The 16,983-nt window shown below is 47.5% G+C and overlaps 1 protein-coding gene across 1 annotated transcript in view; it reads right to left on the minus strand.

Annotated features, from left to right (window-relative positions):
• EFS (embryonal Fyn-associated substrate) overlaps positions 1 to 16,396 on the minus strand; it is a 66,787-nt gene extending 50,391 nt beyond the window's left edge. The window contains exon 1 of the mRNA XM_078644916.1: positions 15,508 to 16,396. Within this exon, the coding sequence (XP_078501042.1) occupies positions 15,508 to 15,513 (6 nt within the window). The 5' untranslated portion in view covers positions 15,514 to 16,396. The remainder of the gene's footprint in view (positions 1 to 15,507) is intronic.
• Positions 16,397 to 16,983: the final 587 nt, after the last annotated feature.

The following is a 16,983-nucleotide window of genomic DNA, read 5'->3' on the forward strand; positions in this document are numbered from 1 at the left end:
GCCAGGGCCCTCACTGGCCCTCAGGTGCAAACTGCGCCGAAGGTTGGAGCCACACAGGCTCTGAAAACACTGGTCAAACGTTGGAGCCACACAGGCTCTAAAACACTGGACAATCGTTGGAGCCACACAGGCTCTAAAAACACTACAACTGCCCTTGGAGCGCCTCGAGGGCTCCAGCCAACGTTGGGGCGACCCACTGCCATCCGGGGCCGCCCTAGATGCCCACAAAGTCGATCATGCCCCTACGAGCCTAGCAGGCTCTTAGAACCACTGTGGGGTCCGTGGAGCCAAACAGGCTCTTAAGCAAAATATGGCCCCTCTGGGCTCCGCTGAGCTCACACACGTTGGGGCGACCCGCTGCCAACCGGGGCCGCCCTGCCTCTGTGCCAAAGTCCAGTATGCCCCTTGAGCCTCTCTGGGCTCACCAACCGTTGGGGCGACCCACTGCCATCTGGGGCCGGCCTTCTCGCGCCAACTATGCCCCCCGGGATGGAGGGCAGGGCACGGGCCATCAAGAGAGCCTCCGGGGCTCTCTACACATCGCGGGAAGCAGAGAGGAGCGGCCCGCTGCCTCGATCAGACGCGGCCGTCCGCAGAGCTCCCCGCCTACCCCCAGCCCTCCAAGCACTCACCGGGCTGGTCGAGGGGGCTCTGCCTCACACGCGGCTTCCTCCGCTGAGCTCCCCTTTGCCGGCGAGGCTCTCTCGGCTCTCGGGCACATCTCCGGTCTCCCTCCACCGAATGGGAGACCGGCACCGACAACCTGCTTCTTTCTCTCGGGGCTCCCTCCCGGTCACGGGAGCCCCGCAGCAGCCGCCGCCGCCATCTTCCGCCCTTCCTTCCTTCTCCTTCCCGCCGACTGCGGGGGGCGGGACTTCCGGCCGGCCGCGACAGGATTGGCCGGCCGGTCAATCACTTCCGGGTCGCCGCGGGCAGCGCGGCGGCCCGATTCAGACAGGCAGGCGGGCAGCTATCCAAGGGAATGATAAAGCGAGGTGGGCTCTCATGCATTAAATAAATACGGGCGTCACCTCAGCGCGTCCAGCGCTATCGCCGAGCCTGAAGCGCTCCTAAGCGCTAGAGAGTCCAGAAAAAGCGCTCTCAAGCGCTTGGGTGAAGTGAAGCGCTCCTAAGCGCTAGAACACCGGTAGAGCGCTCCCAGGCGCTCAGGGGGAAGCGCAGCGCCTCCAGGTGCTAGAAATCCAGCTCCAGCGCTCTCCCCAGGAAAATGCAGCTCCTCCATGCTGCCACGGTCCCAGAGCCTCCCAGGGATAAAGCAGAGTCCCCCCCTCAGCCCAGGCAGGGCAGAGGGGTCCCCCAGGAGTCCAGGCATCCAGGGGCTGGGCAGCGCCCACCCCTGCTAGATTCAAGTCCAGAAAACACAACAAGACAAGAACATTTTGGAAGGGGCAGAGCCCCTTCTTATACACAGAAAAGGCTTTGAAGTCATTTGAAGTCTTTGTGTGAGCGAGCCCTAAGCTCTGGGTGTATCTGGTTTCCCTCTCCTGTCAGCCTCAGGTCAGAGGTGACAGGGGGCCATCAGGAGGGAGAGCCATCAAGGGTGGGCCCACAGGCACAGCCTGGCTCCACCAGACGCTCTTTCCACTCCTCCCTAACAGCAGATGTGGGCCTTTCATCTACGGCTTGACTCAGACCCCCTCCTCCAGGCAGTCCATCTACCAGCAGGCCCGAGCATGCCTGGGCCAGGCCCATCAGCCAATCACGTGCCAGCAGACTCACTACACAATTATGCCAACTTCTAAAAGTGGCGCTTCTAGACTAGACACAGCCATGCCGCATACACCATTCTGCAGCATTCATTCTCACGAGTTCATACATATCAAACTCGACCCTGCACTCCCCATGCATCAGGAATCTACCATGGGCATACATATTCCCCATTCATTCCTATGGGAGGGCAGGGCGCTCACCATCCATACCCAGAGAGCACACGCACTTTACACTGTACCACAGTGAAAAAGTGCGCAGAGGCCTAAAAATCACCAACCCAGGTCCAAAAACAGGCTAGGAAAAAGCAAAAAGTCACGGGGTGAACCTGCCCAAAGGACCGGGTCCAACACCACCCAATTGTGGGGCATTGTAGGCATAATGGATCCTGCTCTTAAGATTAACTGAGCTGGGGGCTCATGGTATCAACTTCAGTAATTTGGTTCCTGTGAGATATGGTACTTTAATTTCTACTTCATAGAAGCACAGGTTTGTAAAATAGCCTTTGTGCGGTTGGGGGTACCACCACCACGCCTTAGGAGCCAACCGCATAAATGCACTAGATTACGGAAATGGCCCTACGCTATTGCTGAATAGAGTCAATTTCCACAAACCCACAAAGAACCTCAGGTCAGCTAATAAAGCTCTAATATACTGCAGGAGAATTTAAAAATCTCGGTTGAGTTTCTTTAAGGTTTTGGCTTTCACCCATTGAAACAAGCTCCCCCAGAATGTACTGTGTCAGGTCTACCGACCTTTTGGAAAAAACTGAAGACATGGCTATAGCCACTCTAGGTCATAATCAGAACTGGTACTGATTAGGTCTAGCGCCAGGATATCCTGTAGTGCGCTTTAAAGTACTCAATAAAATACTGTACAGGAAAGTGAGAGCACTTACCACAAATCACACGGTTTAATCTACCCAGAATGCACCTTCTTTTGTCCATCTACTGACTAATGGGCAACAATTTAGGCAAAACGTAGGACTATTTTGCTGTCCTTTGAGAAGCCGGGATTCAGTATCATTAATGCCAGAGAGATGGGATGAAGGCATTGTGAAATCAATTGTTGAAGAATTAAGGAGAGTTTCCCAGCGGCCAGGGTGTGGTGCAGGCCAATCACCCAAGACTTTAGAAAGGCTCTCAGATAGATGGCGAGCATTTTCTCCAAAGGAATTATTGTTTTACGTCAGTTTTTATTAGACTATTGAAATCCCCTTTTTATCTTTTATTACTTTTTACTAATATAGACACAATGTCCAAAAAGTATTGTACAACTTGCACAATCCTTTGACTTTTAATCCAAAGTACACAGTCAACACTGGTTTTGGGAAACACCCATTTTACAAGGCTTTCAGAAGATGAAGTTTAAATGGCCTCCATTTGTGAGGTTTCTAGCTATAGACATTCCATATTTATTCCGTCGGTTGCGCCATTATCAGTATCCACAAGGAGATGATGGACGGGAGCGCAAGGCCAAGACTGATTTGCCTATAGGTGGGTCTGAACTAGGGTGGCGAAATGAACTAAAGAACAATGATGGATTCAACCCAGATCTGCGACTGGGGTGAGTGTCTGAAACGTTTCCGCATTCCGTCCATCATCTCCTTGTGTGTCCATTATCAATATCAGCAACTCTACGCAATTGCATCTGAACTTTTTGATGGACTCCCTATAGTGAATACTAGACTATATGTAACGCCTCTAAGAAACTACACGAATGGAGGGCATTTAAACTACGTCGTTTACATGTCTTGTGGCTGTGTACTTTGGATTAAAACACAAATAAAGGATTTGGGAAATAATTCAGGACTAGTTAGACATTGTGTCTATGAAAAAAGAGAAAAATTCGTTTCAATAGTCTAATGAAACTGATGTAAAGGAGGACCTCCTTTGGAGAAAATTAACCATTACTTTACCCGTAGGGACAGGTTTTGGAGAGACTGGTGCCAGGCTACATATTCCTGTAGCCCCATTTTTACATGGCTGGCCATACCCAATTCATTGTGTCCAGAGTACATTTTCTTGCCATCATCCATTAGTTTCTTGGAGTTTTAGCACCCATCAGGCCGTTTTCTGAAGAAATTCTGTTAACTATCTGTGCCAGGAAGAACGAGACGTTCTTAATCAAAAACAAAGACGCCCTCAGCCCCATGTTACTCAAAAGATCTAAAAGAATTATAAACAGATGTAGATGTCAGGAATAAAATGAAGAACAAACTACTGACTGGCTGAAAAAATAAATACAAATTACTAATCTGCAACTATAAATCCATGATCATGACAGAAACATCCAGATACATTACGGATAAAATTAAAACTGCTAGAAATTCTTCTGAAGAGTTATTTAAAGCAGTGAAAACTCTGTCCAACTGCAATACTAATAACACCACAGAACCCGACCAGTCCCTGTGCAATAAACTAGCCGACTTTTCCCTATCAAATGTTAATGTAAACTTCAATGAATTCACTTCTTCTTTAAGAAGTTATTCCAGTGGTATACTCACAAGTGCACGACTCAATTCACCACTGGTGCTCATCCCCAGATTCAACAAAGCCCGCTGGGGTGGCAGAAGTGTTTCCTTTGCCACTCGCAAACTGTGGAATTCTTTGCCCTGTAAGCTTGGGCATTCACAAGCTCTATAAATCAATTGATGAAAATCAGCCACCTCGGGATTGGCACATTTAGCCCTCTTTTACTTGCTTTTCCCTCTCCGGCTGCTTATAATGTTTGTACTGTAAACCACATTGTATATGGCGTAACTTTAAAACCTCTCTCTCGATCCGCTCTCCCAAAAATCTCATTTTTGAATGTCGTGAATCTGTTTTATATTACTCGTGTAGCCTACATTTCCTGACACAGAAACGCTTAGCCGCTCAACACACATCACACTTAAGGCTACAACATCCTGTGTGATTATGTCCACTCTATACAAAACTAAAAAAACACCCAAATAATAAACAATCATTATAAATAGTCAGTGAGGCTAGGGCCGACCGCAGCCTACGGGCGCCCTGTGCAGTCATATTAGGCGGAGTTTAGAGCTGGTGTGGGAATCCCGCATAAGGCTGTGCACACGCACACTTCTTGAAGGCCAGGAACTCTGAATGGCATGGCCCGGCCCTGCCACCAAGCAGTGCTGTGCTGTTTATAGGCACGTATACCCACCCCAGGAAAGCACCATCCGAAAACTATTTTAGGGACATAGCTGGAAAAACAGGGCTGGTGAGGTTTCAAGGACAGGTGACAACCCCTATAAGCACAAGCACTACACACACGCCCCCAGCATGGGGGCGGGGACTCACTTGACCGGAAACCTAAACACAGAGACGCACCCGTGTTTTTCGAGAAGGCGGGTTGACCTCCCCAGGGCAAATATGTATTTTAAGTTTCGAATAGTTCCTCCAGCCCGATTCCTGTCAGGAGAGGGGCAGAGTACACGTTGCAAGGTCATTTCCTCCGGGGAAACAAACTGCCTTTCTGCAACATGAGCCGGGCGGAGCTCGCAGAGTGGTGGGTTGTATACATCACGTTCGCTGATCTGAATATAGCACGTCGTAAGAGGAGGCTATCCATAGAGCAAGAGGTACCTATAGCAAAACGAAGTTTGCACGAGCTTTAAATATCCCCAGCTGAACCTGCTGTTATTTCTCAACTGCAGACAAAAACGTTGTAACAATCCATAAGATTGCTGATATCACAAACACTGCAAATGAGAGTAATAAAACAGGCATTTGGAATTGACTCCAATATCTGGCAGGCAACTGTATCCCTCCCCTCTCAAAAGTTATTGTTTTTTTTCAAGAATGCAGAAAAGCCGTTCTCTGCAAGTACATGTTCAGCTCGTAAAATTGTGATTAAATCACGTTACAATAAATTTGATGCACATGTACTGAATAAATGCGCACCGACCAGCCTCTCTAGGTAATTTTAGGTCAAGTTTCACCAAATATGGAGCTATATTAAAAAAAAAACTCAATGTTTTCACAAATAGATCCATTTGATCTGTTATAGAGACTCCTAAATCCATCCCATCTTGTGCATATGATTAAATACTGGCCTACTGAAATAGACGCACGATTTTAGATTGCTCATCCCACTATTTGAGACTTTAAGAAGGAAAACATGTATAGATATTCGCACAGGAAGTGCTAGACACCAAATGTATCTTCTTCACACGAACACTGAGACAAAGAAGATCCGACATGGTAAACGTCCCAGTTATTCAAACAAAGGAAAACATGGCAAATTGGGCCTTGGAATTGTGAGAATTGTTAAACATTTCCACGGGCAGTGAGGGGTCAAGACACTTCTATGAAGATACAGGGGAGGGCGTACAAAGCATAAAGGTGAAGGCTTCAAAGTACACAGAAGAGCCCGACGACCTGCTGATCACAGCGCAGGAAATATGCCATGGTATATGGGGAATTGTTTTAAATAAAGCCCCGGGCTAGATAAAATCTCTGGCGATTTGTCATGAGCGAGATAGGTATCTGGAGCTCATATTTTTCTGTAATGGGTTACAGCCATTATGAAAGGAGTGCCTATCCCACCAACATGGACAGGGGCCGAAATCACCCCATCTTCAAAAAGGGGTCACGTGACTCGCCTGTAAATTACAGCCCCATAAATCTGATGGATAGTTCATAAAAGTTGTTCTGTAGAGTAAGCCATGGTAATCTTCTGGATTGGATCTCAACGGAGGAAGTGTGGACTCCTCTCCAGGTGTGATTCAAAGAGTGCACCAGCACTGTTGACCAAGTGTTCCGCTTACAGATGGTCTACTGGAAGAGCCCGACTTTGAACGGGGTCGACTTTATGTCGTTTTTGTAATCCTTCGCTCAGCCATTGATTTAGTACCCGGACCAACACACTGACGAGTGCTTGATGAGTGGGGCATCATTTACCTGATCTGCACCACAGGAAATATGCGCAGGTAAGGCGTGGCAACGCTGGCGAGCTTACAGAATCCCTCCCGGTCACCAGAGGAGTTAGGCAGTGGTGTGTACTTGCCCCCACGCTCTTTACATTATATATTAATGGGCTTGTCAAATCCCTGGAACAAGGCAACAATGATGCCCCTAGATTAGCAAACAGGAGGCTTCCTACTTTCATGTTTGCGATGACACCCACCATCTTTCAAAATCCCCTAAGGGACTCCAAAAACTGTTGGATCAATGTGAGTGCTTTTGTAAGATGAGAGGCCTAGAGATCAATGAGAGTAAGACCAAGTACATGGTCCTGAATCCAGGGCACTCTACCAGGGCCAATCCAGTGTTATTAGGGGTCCCTTTGGAGCGGGTGCGTACTTTTGTGTATCCAGGTATGGCATTAACAGAGCACATGGGATGGCAAGCTCACATCACTCAGAGCCAGCTTCAGATGGAACAAATCATGGGTGGAATAACTAAACTTGCATTAGGCTCTCAGTTCCGCCCCGTAGAACCTGCTCTGCAGAATTATAGGCATCAGGCACTAGGGGGCAGTTTTGTAGGGTGCAGAACTGTGGGGCCATTTAGGGGTGACCCCACTAACTGTGGTGGAAAATAGGTTAATGCAACAGCTGGTTGGTGTCCCTGTAAGTACTCCTTTGCTCCCCCTTAGGTTGGGTATTGGGCTGAGATCACTTTCTGACATGGCGGGGAGTGGAGAAGTGTGGCTCAATGGTTAGAGCGGCAGACCCTGATGCAGAGATCTAGCCCAGGACCAGGGTTCAATTCCCCGCCTCGGCGGGTCTTGGGCTCAAAATTCCACTGACCTGATAATTCTCGCCTCGGGGCCTATTCCAATCATGGAGTCCCACTCTGCATCTCTGGGCAATAGCGTGCTTAATCTCCACAACGGCCCCCACAACGCGAAGGATGCCTGGCCTCCACCTTGGGGGTGCCCAGGAGTGGACACCTCACAGGGAAAGCCAGGATGGGTTCCACAGCGGTATTCGTACAAGCGCCTTGAGACCCTTGCGGGTGAGTAGTGCGCTATACAAGTATCAATTTACATTTTTACCCTCTGCTTTTTTTGGAGGAGGCTCTGGGCGATTCCGGAGCTGGAGTCATACTGGCAAGGACTGGTGGAAATGATCTCCCATGCCAGCTCCAGCAATATCCTTTAATGCTTTTACTCCCAAGTGGTCACTCTTCGAGGGAATTAGACAGGCTGCCAACGCACACGTTTTGATTTTCTGCCCAGCCTACAAGAACTGCAGGTGGTGTTGGATAATCCCACTGTGCCGGAACCTGGGAGCAAGGGAAAACAAAGAGGCCCTTAGACCGCTGAGACTCAACAAGAGCAAATTGTAAGTTTTTGCATTTACCCGGTATTGGATGGGAATGTGGAGAACGAGGAACAAAATGTGATTTGCCCACATCAGAGAGGCTGGCAGCGATCGGGTCATAGTCTGATGTAATTGTTTCCGGACTACATTTGACATAAGGGGGTGTTATTTTTGCACAACTGTTTTACATTTTCAGCCATAAGTAATACAAATTGAGTTCTCCAGCCCTGATCTTGGAAATTGTTTACATTTTTAGACAGTACCTTATTTATTGTCCATTGTTCCCAACATAGGAATGGCTGCTCCCATTACCATTAATTTTAAGTACTATTGAGTGATGACTTTTGCATATATTGTTTTATACGTTAATAACGTTTTTATCGTTTTACGTGCTTTTATGGCCCAAGTGCCAATTAAAGTTCTTTTGATTGGTTAAACATTTACTATAAAACATGGTGTTCAAAGGAATAAAGGTGCTAAAAGTATCCAACGAAAGAAGCAGTGATCAATGTGCACTAATAAAAGGGTGCAGTACAAATAAGAAAAGATAAAATACCTCAATAAACAGTATTGTATTTTGATACTGGTAGTGCACTTAGTACCTCATGTGGGGAGCTGAAGCCCTCGTCCACGTGGTATCACGCTACACCATGTGTTATGTGGTTAAAAGCGTATTCTTTCATTCACACTTATGTAGGAAGTGTCTCTATTTCTATTTATTTTGAAAGCTCGCTTTACAGTTGAGCAGAGACAAATAACATCAATAATATCACAGTCGAGAAAAGTACAGGATACGGCAGCACCCAGATAAGGGAGGGTACGACACAAAGTCAGGACCGATACATCGAAAACAAAGACAAAGCAGGAGAGCAGTAGTCATGGGTAATTGACGTGTCAGGGGCCATTCCCTTTCAGGCCGGGCACGGCACATTCTACGAAGTGAAAGTGGGCCAACCTGAAATGAAAACAGACGCGGGTGAATTGTCTAGCGTCGTTGTCGAGGCACTGGTGCGACTTGTGAAAGTGCGAACCACACCCTGCGAGTTGTTTTGGAAGGCCTCCTGTTGTGCAAGAGGTTGGCGCATACAGGGAGCCAGCTCAAGGCACGCGCCACTTGCCTCTAACCGCTGTCACAGGTAAGGCTGAAGCACCCCAAATAAAAGGAACATTCTCCTCTGAAGAAAGGCAAAGTCTATGAAACAGGTGTTCGGAGACTTCCAGTGTAACACGACATTTATACGGCTGCAAAATAACTGAAATGTAAGCGAATTGAGTTGCACCTGCCGCGACTAGTGCAGCAACAACAATGGTGGCTTCGTTGTAGAGCACATTGGAAAAGCTTCAGTTCTGAAATGATGGGACTGTGAAAGAACTATATGGAGTCTATTTGAAGTTACGTCAAAGGCAGTGAAGGGTGGTACTGCTAAAAGATTTATTTTTTTCATGCGGAGGGTGAGGGCATAAATGAAGAGCACAATAGGGACCCGCCTAGCACCAACAGTGCTGAGCACCAGTAAGACCCGGCACACTTAAAGCCCTGTTGGTGACGTCCAGAATCTCTGGAACAGCATGAACTAGCCACGGTGGACCTGTTTGAGGTAATCAATGGGCTATAACAGCATATTAACTATAGGTTAGTATGACTGGGCACCGGGAGGGACCATCCTTCAAGGAGGGCCATGTGGGTAACAGGAAAGAGTGACTGAGGGCAGGCGGCTATAGGAAGGGTTCAAGTGTGTAGACAGCGCGCCTGAGGTCAGACGTCTATAGGAAGGGTTCAAGTGTGCAAGCACAGCGCCTGACGTCAAGTGGCTATAGGAAGGGTTAAAGTGTGCAGGAAGTGTGCAAGCAGCGCGCCTGAGGTCAGATGGCTGTAGGAAGGGTTCAAGTGAGCAGGCAGCACACCTGCAATCAGTTTCCATTGAGTTGAAGGTCAGCCAGCCTGTTAGCACTCGTATGCCCGTCATACACCATTGGACAATCCATAAATCACTGCAGATTAAGGATTTAAGAGGACAAAAACATTCACGGACAGTGAACATTTATGAGGAACTTGGACATAATCAGGTGCAATACGTAAAAGTTTAAAAAGTATAATAAGTCACCAAGCAACAAAGCCAGGACACCAAGCGCATCACAAGTCAGTCGAAAAAAATGCCTTGTAAACCTATAGATGGGGTGGTAGGGTGTGACTGCTAGTGAACAAACAGAAAGTAGAAAAATGCTGCCCGATTCCAGGACTCTGCCACTACTGCCTAGGACTTCCTGGTGGTGAACCATGGTAGAATGATTCACCCTCAAATAAGAGGAAGATATAACTTTTGCAAACCTTTGGTCTTATGTTATCCCTGGTTAAGACAATACTGGTTCACTTCACCTAATCGAGCGTAACACCACCAGGAGAGGCCTGAACAAAGCATTTCTTTCAGAAAAATGCTGAAGTTGGATCATAAGAACCATTGCCAGAAAGTTGGCATAGCAGGACCAGCTGGAAATGGTTTCAAAAGCAGACAGACAGTAGTATCCGAGGAAGGCTTGAGAACATTATTAAGATTCAGTCGTGGAAATCCACTGAAAAAACACAAGTTACGTGGCCACAGGATGAAGTCATGCTGTTCTAAAAACCAAGAATGGGCAAACATTGAGTGCAGAACTATTAACATTTGCTAATGGGGCCCAACTTGAAGGCAATTCAATTAATCAGGAGTTTGTATCCCACGGCTACTCAATCCTGAGGGACTCAAGGCGCTTAAATGTACCTTTGTTGCTGTAGCAAGACTACCAGTGGGACTTGGAGATTTTAGGACTTTAGTCTGAGCCAAAATTGGAACAAAAACTAGCAGAAATGTTGTTGGATGCAGAGGTAAAGTTAATTTAAGGGAGACAAACTTTAGTAAGAGTCCTGAGATCTAAGCACTAACGGAAGATAGAAAACAAGAACAATAATTGTTACCATCCCTGGTAGGATACTGGCCAATGCAAAAGGAACTGCAGAATGATTCTATGCGCTATGAGGGAAGTGAAAAATTAAAAACGGTGTGTGGTCCTGTCCAAAACCAAATCTGTGTCACTTTGAGGGAGTAGGTCTTACGACTTGCAGTTTAAAACGTAAAAACAGTAGAATCTTACTGAAGAAGTTTTAGCTAGGGCAGAGTTGGGGTAGTGCGCCTAAATGAGTCAACCTGGAAGGATAACTAAGCAATTAAGATAAATTACCAACTATCAAATTAAATCTATAAAAGATACAAGGTTGGTCATCAAAGCCACTGACGCCAGTAAAGAACCTGAAAAGAATATGATCATGGACCAATTTTGGAACAATATACAGTGATAAAAAAAAAGATTCACAACCAAAAGTAGTTTGTAAGAGGTTTTAGATCACCATTAGAAGTGTGGCTCACTGGTTAGAGGAGGCAGACCTGGAAGCAGAGGTCAGCCCGGGACCAGGGTTCAATTCCCGGCTCGGCGGGGTCTTGAGTCCTAAAATGTCCATGGACTCGACAATTCTCGCTCAGGTGCCTACTCGATTCACGGGTTCACACTCTGCGACTCTGGGCAATAGCTTGCTTAATCTCCACAACGGCCCCTCGCGGCGGGATGCCTGGCTTTCACCTTGCGGATACCCTGCCGGGGTTATCTCACAGGGGAATACCAGGACGGGTTCCCTAAGCAAGCGCTTAGAAACCGCTTGGTGATTTGCGCTATATAAATTCCTGTACATTTACATTTACATTAAACAGGTATCTCTTTCTTATGGCTGGTTCCCAAGGATAGTGATGACATATTAAGGTAATGATGGTCGTAGCTACATGCCTGTGATCATCAACATCAATAATCACGGATTTACCCCAAATCAACATAATGTAGGGAATTTTTTTATTTTGAAATTGCGATGCAGCGACTTCTATCCGTCAATGATTTTGGGCACAGAAATGAAGTAAGGGCTTCGAGACCGGTAATCGAAGAGAAATACAATTTCCTATGGAACATCTCTTCAGTCAAAGCCACTGATGAGCACCGGTCTATAGCTCCACAATAGCATAAACGTGCCCAGTTTAAGCTCATTAGCCAGAAGCAAGTCAGATTTTTGGATACTGATCCCATAGTGTGATATTTCTCTGCCAACAAACAGGCCTGGTTTTAACCATCCCTGCCCTGGTGTCCAGTAGGGTAACCTTGGTTCCCCGACTAGATACAGGCCTTCTCTATTACTCGCCCCAGCACATGTTTTTATTTCTACAAACAAGATGGTCTAGTTTTAGTTCCTCACTCTACTGCATGAAGGGATTTTCAAGCATATACATAGTTTCAATCTTTCAGTCCGTTCATGGCAGAACTAACCAACTAACAGACCTGGATGTTAGCCCCTTGCCCAAATGCAGGATAGGAGTCTTTCGTTTTGCCTCATCACCCCAGTTAGAATGCAATGGGAGTTCCTTGCCAGTGGTCTGTATATGGCTCCTAAGCCCTCGCCCCCAGGCATGGTTAGATTTTTTTTTCCCGGACCCAATGCATGATGGGATTTCTTCCTCTGTATTGTACTCTTTAACATCATCACCTCAAATCATGATGGAGTGAAAGGTGAAAAAGCGTTTATTGTTCAATTATTTAAAATCATTACAATATGCTAACTGTGTAAAAATAATTATCTAAAAAAGAAGCGTAAGTTATATTCCCTAAACGTTTTCCTCCAGTCAGTTAAACGTAAAACCTTCATAAAATGACATATTGTGACTATGCAGTTTAAAAACAAAGTGCATTAATGTTTTTAAATTGGAGGTGTGTCCGCCTCTCTCCTCCATCCAGTCCTACAGTTTCCTTTTTACAGCGCAGCATTTGCGGACAGTCCCGCGCGAATCAGGTCTGTAAATTTCCCCAGCCGTGCTACTGTTTAACTTGCTGTAGACAAAAAACACAAGTCCGAAATTCCGCAGCATCGGTTGAGGCCCTGAGCTCTGCAAATTGGGATAACCAAACGTTGCCGCTCTCTAGCTAACTTTGGGCAGCAACACAACAAGTGATACCAGGATTCCTGGTGGTAGTCACAAAGTCTGCATGCTACTGATTTGTCCGGACGGGCCCAGCTTGGGTTGAACTCCACTATGGGTAATGCCAGGAGCCTCATGTGAGTGATCTTTTTTTGGGTTTGAACGGAAAGAGCTTGTTCAAAGTAGGGCTGTGCTTTACCCACTTTATAAAAGTCATCCAGTGAGGAGAGGTTTGGGTGATGATGCACACCAGCAAGATCTCTTGCGAATGATTTTTGCTTTACCTGACGGTTCACTGCTCTTTTCCATGCTGCAGTTGAGATGTTCGTGTTGGCCAGGTTTTGCACCTCTATTTCCAGCAATTGATTGGCTACTGCCAATCATCTGTGTTCATCTACTTTGCCCAGTGCTTTGTCACTTTATCAGCACATTACTGCCAATATCCTCACGGCCTCAAGGGTCAGAGGAGTACAGGTGTGGGCATTGCCAAGACAGGTGTTGGTGTTGCTAGAAAAAGAATGCAACTTGTTGCTTGGATAACTACAGAGGATGCGAGTCAGCTGTAAATTAGAGAAAGTAGGAGTATAGCATAAATGGTGTTGTAGCATAGCATAAATGGTGTAGAGGCCGTCTTAGAGTAGCAATTGGAGGCAACCAGCGGGGGCTTCTTGTGTGATGTGTTTGCAAGGGCCAGACATTTCCTCAGATCGTGGCACAGAGTTTGGTATGTTCAGAAGGTGACGTGCGGCTGGTCTGGGTTTGGAAAGCTTTATGGAGGCCAGATGCATGAGTGTGCAGCATGATGGACATGGGGCTTGTGTACATGCAGGTGCATGGGCGAGGGCCAGAGGTGCATTCTGACCACTGTGCAGCAAGCCAGAGGTGCTGGTAAGAGATCAGGAGAATTCAGATACATACCATTAGTTAACAAGAGGTCAAGAGTACTTGACTAAGGGCTTGACATTGGGTTTCACCAGGCTCCTATAAATACGTCACGTGGGTGGGGGGGGGGGGAGCTGGTGAGGGGAGAGGCTGGTGCAGTTAGAAGAAGCAGCCAATCACTGGGGGCTGCTATCTGGCAACCGGGTGCAGGTGGAGGTGGTTCACCGAGTGCAAAGACCTAGTGGTGAATTCCTCCATGCAGAGTTTGATGGCAACTCTCAGCTTGGCTTTCGTTACCATGTTCCAGTGGCAAATGGGATATACCACCCTATGAACAGGTCTAGTTTTCACCTTCTAGTTCCATTCATGACGAGGTTGACTCATTTGTTTAGGAGTCCGACTTTCCCTTCGCCACAAAGCATGATGGGACTTCTGCTCTGTATACACAAACCTGGTGTTTATCTCCTCAGAGCAGTTATTTCTAGAGCCCTGGCCATGGTTCTCGGCCCTTTCTTCAAGTGCATGCCTTTTTGTTCTTGTCCAGTGCAATGGTGAGTCTCCCACCTTACACATCACAGGGGCCTGGTCTTCATTTCCTCTTGATGAGGCATAATGGGTATATCCACCCCACCATTTAAAAGCTTCAACACAATAAACATTTGGATTTCCAGACATTTTGGGTACTAGCCTGATAATTCCTTGTCCGACTCTTCAACATTGTTAATAAGGGTCAATTGGTAGCGATGGTCAAGGGATAGGTTTCAGCTCTTCGGTGCAACCCTTGATAGGGTCTGCCAGTCTGTGAAGAGGGATGTATTTATGTACAAGATTCACCACCCACTGCAATGTGCTAAGTTTCCAGCTTACATACAGTTCTGATTTCACATTGCGTCGCCACGTTGCTAGATGCACAGGGAGTCCTTTTGATCACTTAATGCAGTTTATCACGTACAGTTTGCGTTTGCTTCCAAAGAAGCAACACGCTTAAATAAACACTGATAAAAATGATATGTACAAAGTGAAATTCAGCATTGGAAACATGACGTCATCGGGACATGGGGTAAGGTAGCAACGGCAATACGTCTTCATTCTCGGTATTGCCCGATGCTATTTCCATTGCAGAGTTGCAGACATATATTAACTTAATACATAATTTCTTGAAAGGCTACCACAATTCTTCAGTGTATATGTATGTATGTCGTATTTAGACTGCGCGAACCTAGCCAAAACGCAGCAGAGCAGTGGGTGAAAAGACTTCACAGGTTTTCAGAGTACAGTTCCCCGTTTGCGCTGAGAAGTGGGCTTACAAAACTGGACCTGGGTTTTGTTTAGTACCTTAGAGAAAGAAAAGAAAGCCCGCTGGCAATTAGTGCCTCCACCAGCAGTCAACTGCCCAACGGTAGTTTTTATCCAACCCTCCCACAAGCCCAGCGGCAAGTACTTGGGTATAAGTGGGTTTACAGTAAGTGCATTTCAACTGAAATTCAAATAACTTTCCACCTTCAGGGAATCCCCCTCCCTCCCAAAGATGTGTATATTAAGTAAATAAACAAAGGCCGCGATTGGTCAAATAAGCCCCACCCTGCAGCCTACGTGAACAGAACTATTTTCATAAAATGATGACATTGCACTTACCGTCATGGCCCCGGGGCCTCAGCAGGGGGCGAGGGTGCAACCTGAATGTGGGGTCCTCACCGCTCATCTTCTGTGACAGAGGTGGGCACGGCCGCCGGCCCCATCCTATGACCACTCGTGATTGACGGTGGACACTCTTTATCGGGGTGACTCACAGCTGCAAACACCAGGGGTTTGGACTTACTCTCCTTCAGGCACTGTAAACCACTCCAGCCCCCCTCTCCACCACCAGGGGTTTGGGGCTCTCTGATCGCGCTAACCACTGCCTCCTGGCAGTCCCATACGCGTCTCGATGCTTCTCGCAATACCCCAACTTTAGGTCTAGGGTTCCCCCTGAACAATGCCTCCCCCTTACTCGCTGCCCATTTCCTCTTCTATTGGAGGGAGAAACAGATTTATAATAAAAAAAATCCAGAAAATCCGCAGCCGAACTTTGTGTCTGGAAACTGGGTGGAAGACAAAGGGGCGCCCCTCAAGAAGGCACCCTTACTGCCCACCCTGAGCAGGAGCCGCGAGTCCTTGAACCGGCTGGGAGGTGGAGGAGGGGTGGGTCCGGGCTGGTCCCAGGCCAGACGACCTCTGCGAGTGGAAGCGGGGCTCCTGCGGCCTGGATCCGGTGTCGGGCGACTTCCGGCTGGGCGCCGGCCAGGGATCCCCCGGGTCAGGAACGGGCACCCAAGGGCTCTCCTTCTCCACCGGGCTGGGCAGCTTTGATTTCAGCTGAGCTGGGACAGGAGTGAGGAGGAGGAGGGGGAAAGAAGGGGAGCCAAGGCGTGGGGGAGGGTAGGCAGCGGTGGAGTGGACCGTGCAGAGAGAGAAATTACATTTGCTGAGGAGGCCTGGTGTTCAATTTCAGCAGCAGCGTCCCAGCTTTCCTCCCCCGCCCTCCTCCTCTTTTCCCTCTGCACACTCCTCCTCTCCAGTCTCTCCTCCTCTCCCACCTGTGATCAGGGTCCTAGCGTCCACAGGCGCCACAACACTCGACGAAGGCAGACAGTAATGTTTTAGAAGGATAAAAGTAAGGAATAGTGCATGGTGTAGAGTGAGTCGGACACATGGCCAGGACACAGGGACTACATCATACGTCGTTGTGCAAACAAGTCTGCTGCGAGCGTGCCAGGTTGCAGTGAGAGGGCCAGTTTGGATGCATGGCTGCCAACGTAGCTGTCACGTGTCCCCCTTTGCCATTAAATTACACCTTTTTCCAGGTCTGGTTCTGTAGCTAAGAGCACTTTGCATTCTGGGACTTATAGTTCTTTTCACACGAAGTCCTTGGATCCAAAAGTCTAAACCTGCAAGCCTCGTTGGATTATTTAAAAGAAAACAGGCATGGTGACATTAACATGACTGAGCTGAATGGGTCAACTCAGTAGTTATGTAAGTGTGTCAGGCAGGCGAGGGAAATGATGAGTGCAGTGCGTGTCACACAGGGGAACGATGAACAGAGAGGAGGGTAGGGTGCAGGGACTGTCAGAG

Source organism: Lissotriton helveticus, chromosome 5_1 (genome assembly GCF_964261635.1).
Source record: "Lissotriton helveticus chromosome 5_1, aLisHel1.1, whole genome shotgun sequence".
Lineage (NCBI taxonomy): Eukaryota > Metazoa > Chordata > Amphibia > Caudata > Salamandridae > Lissotriton > Lissotriton helveticus.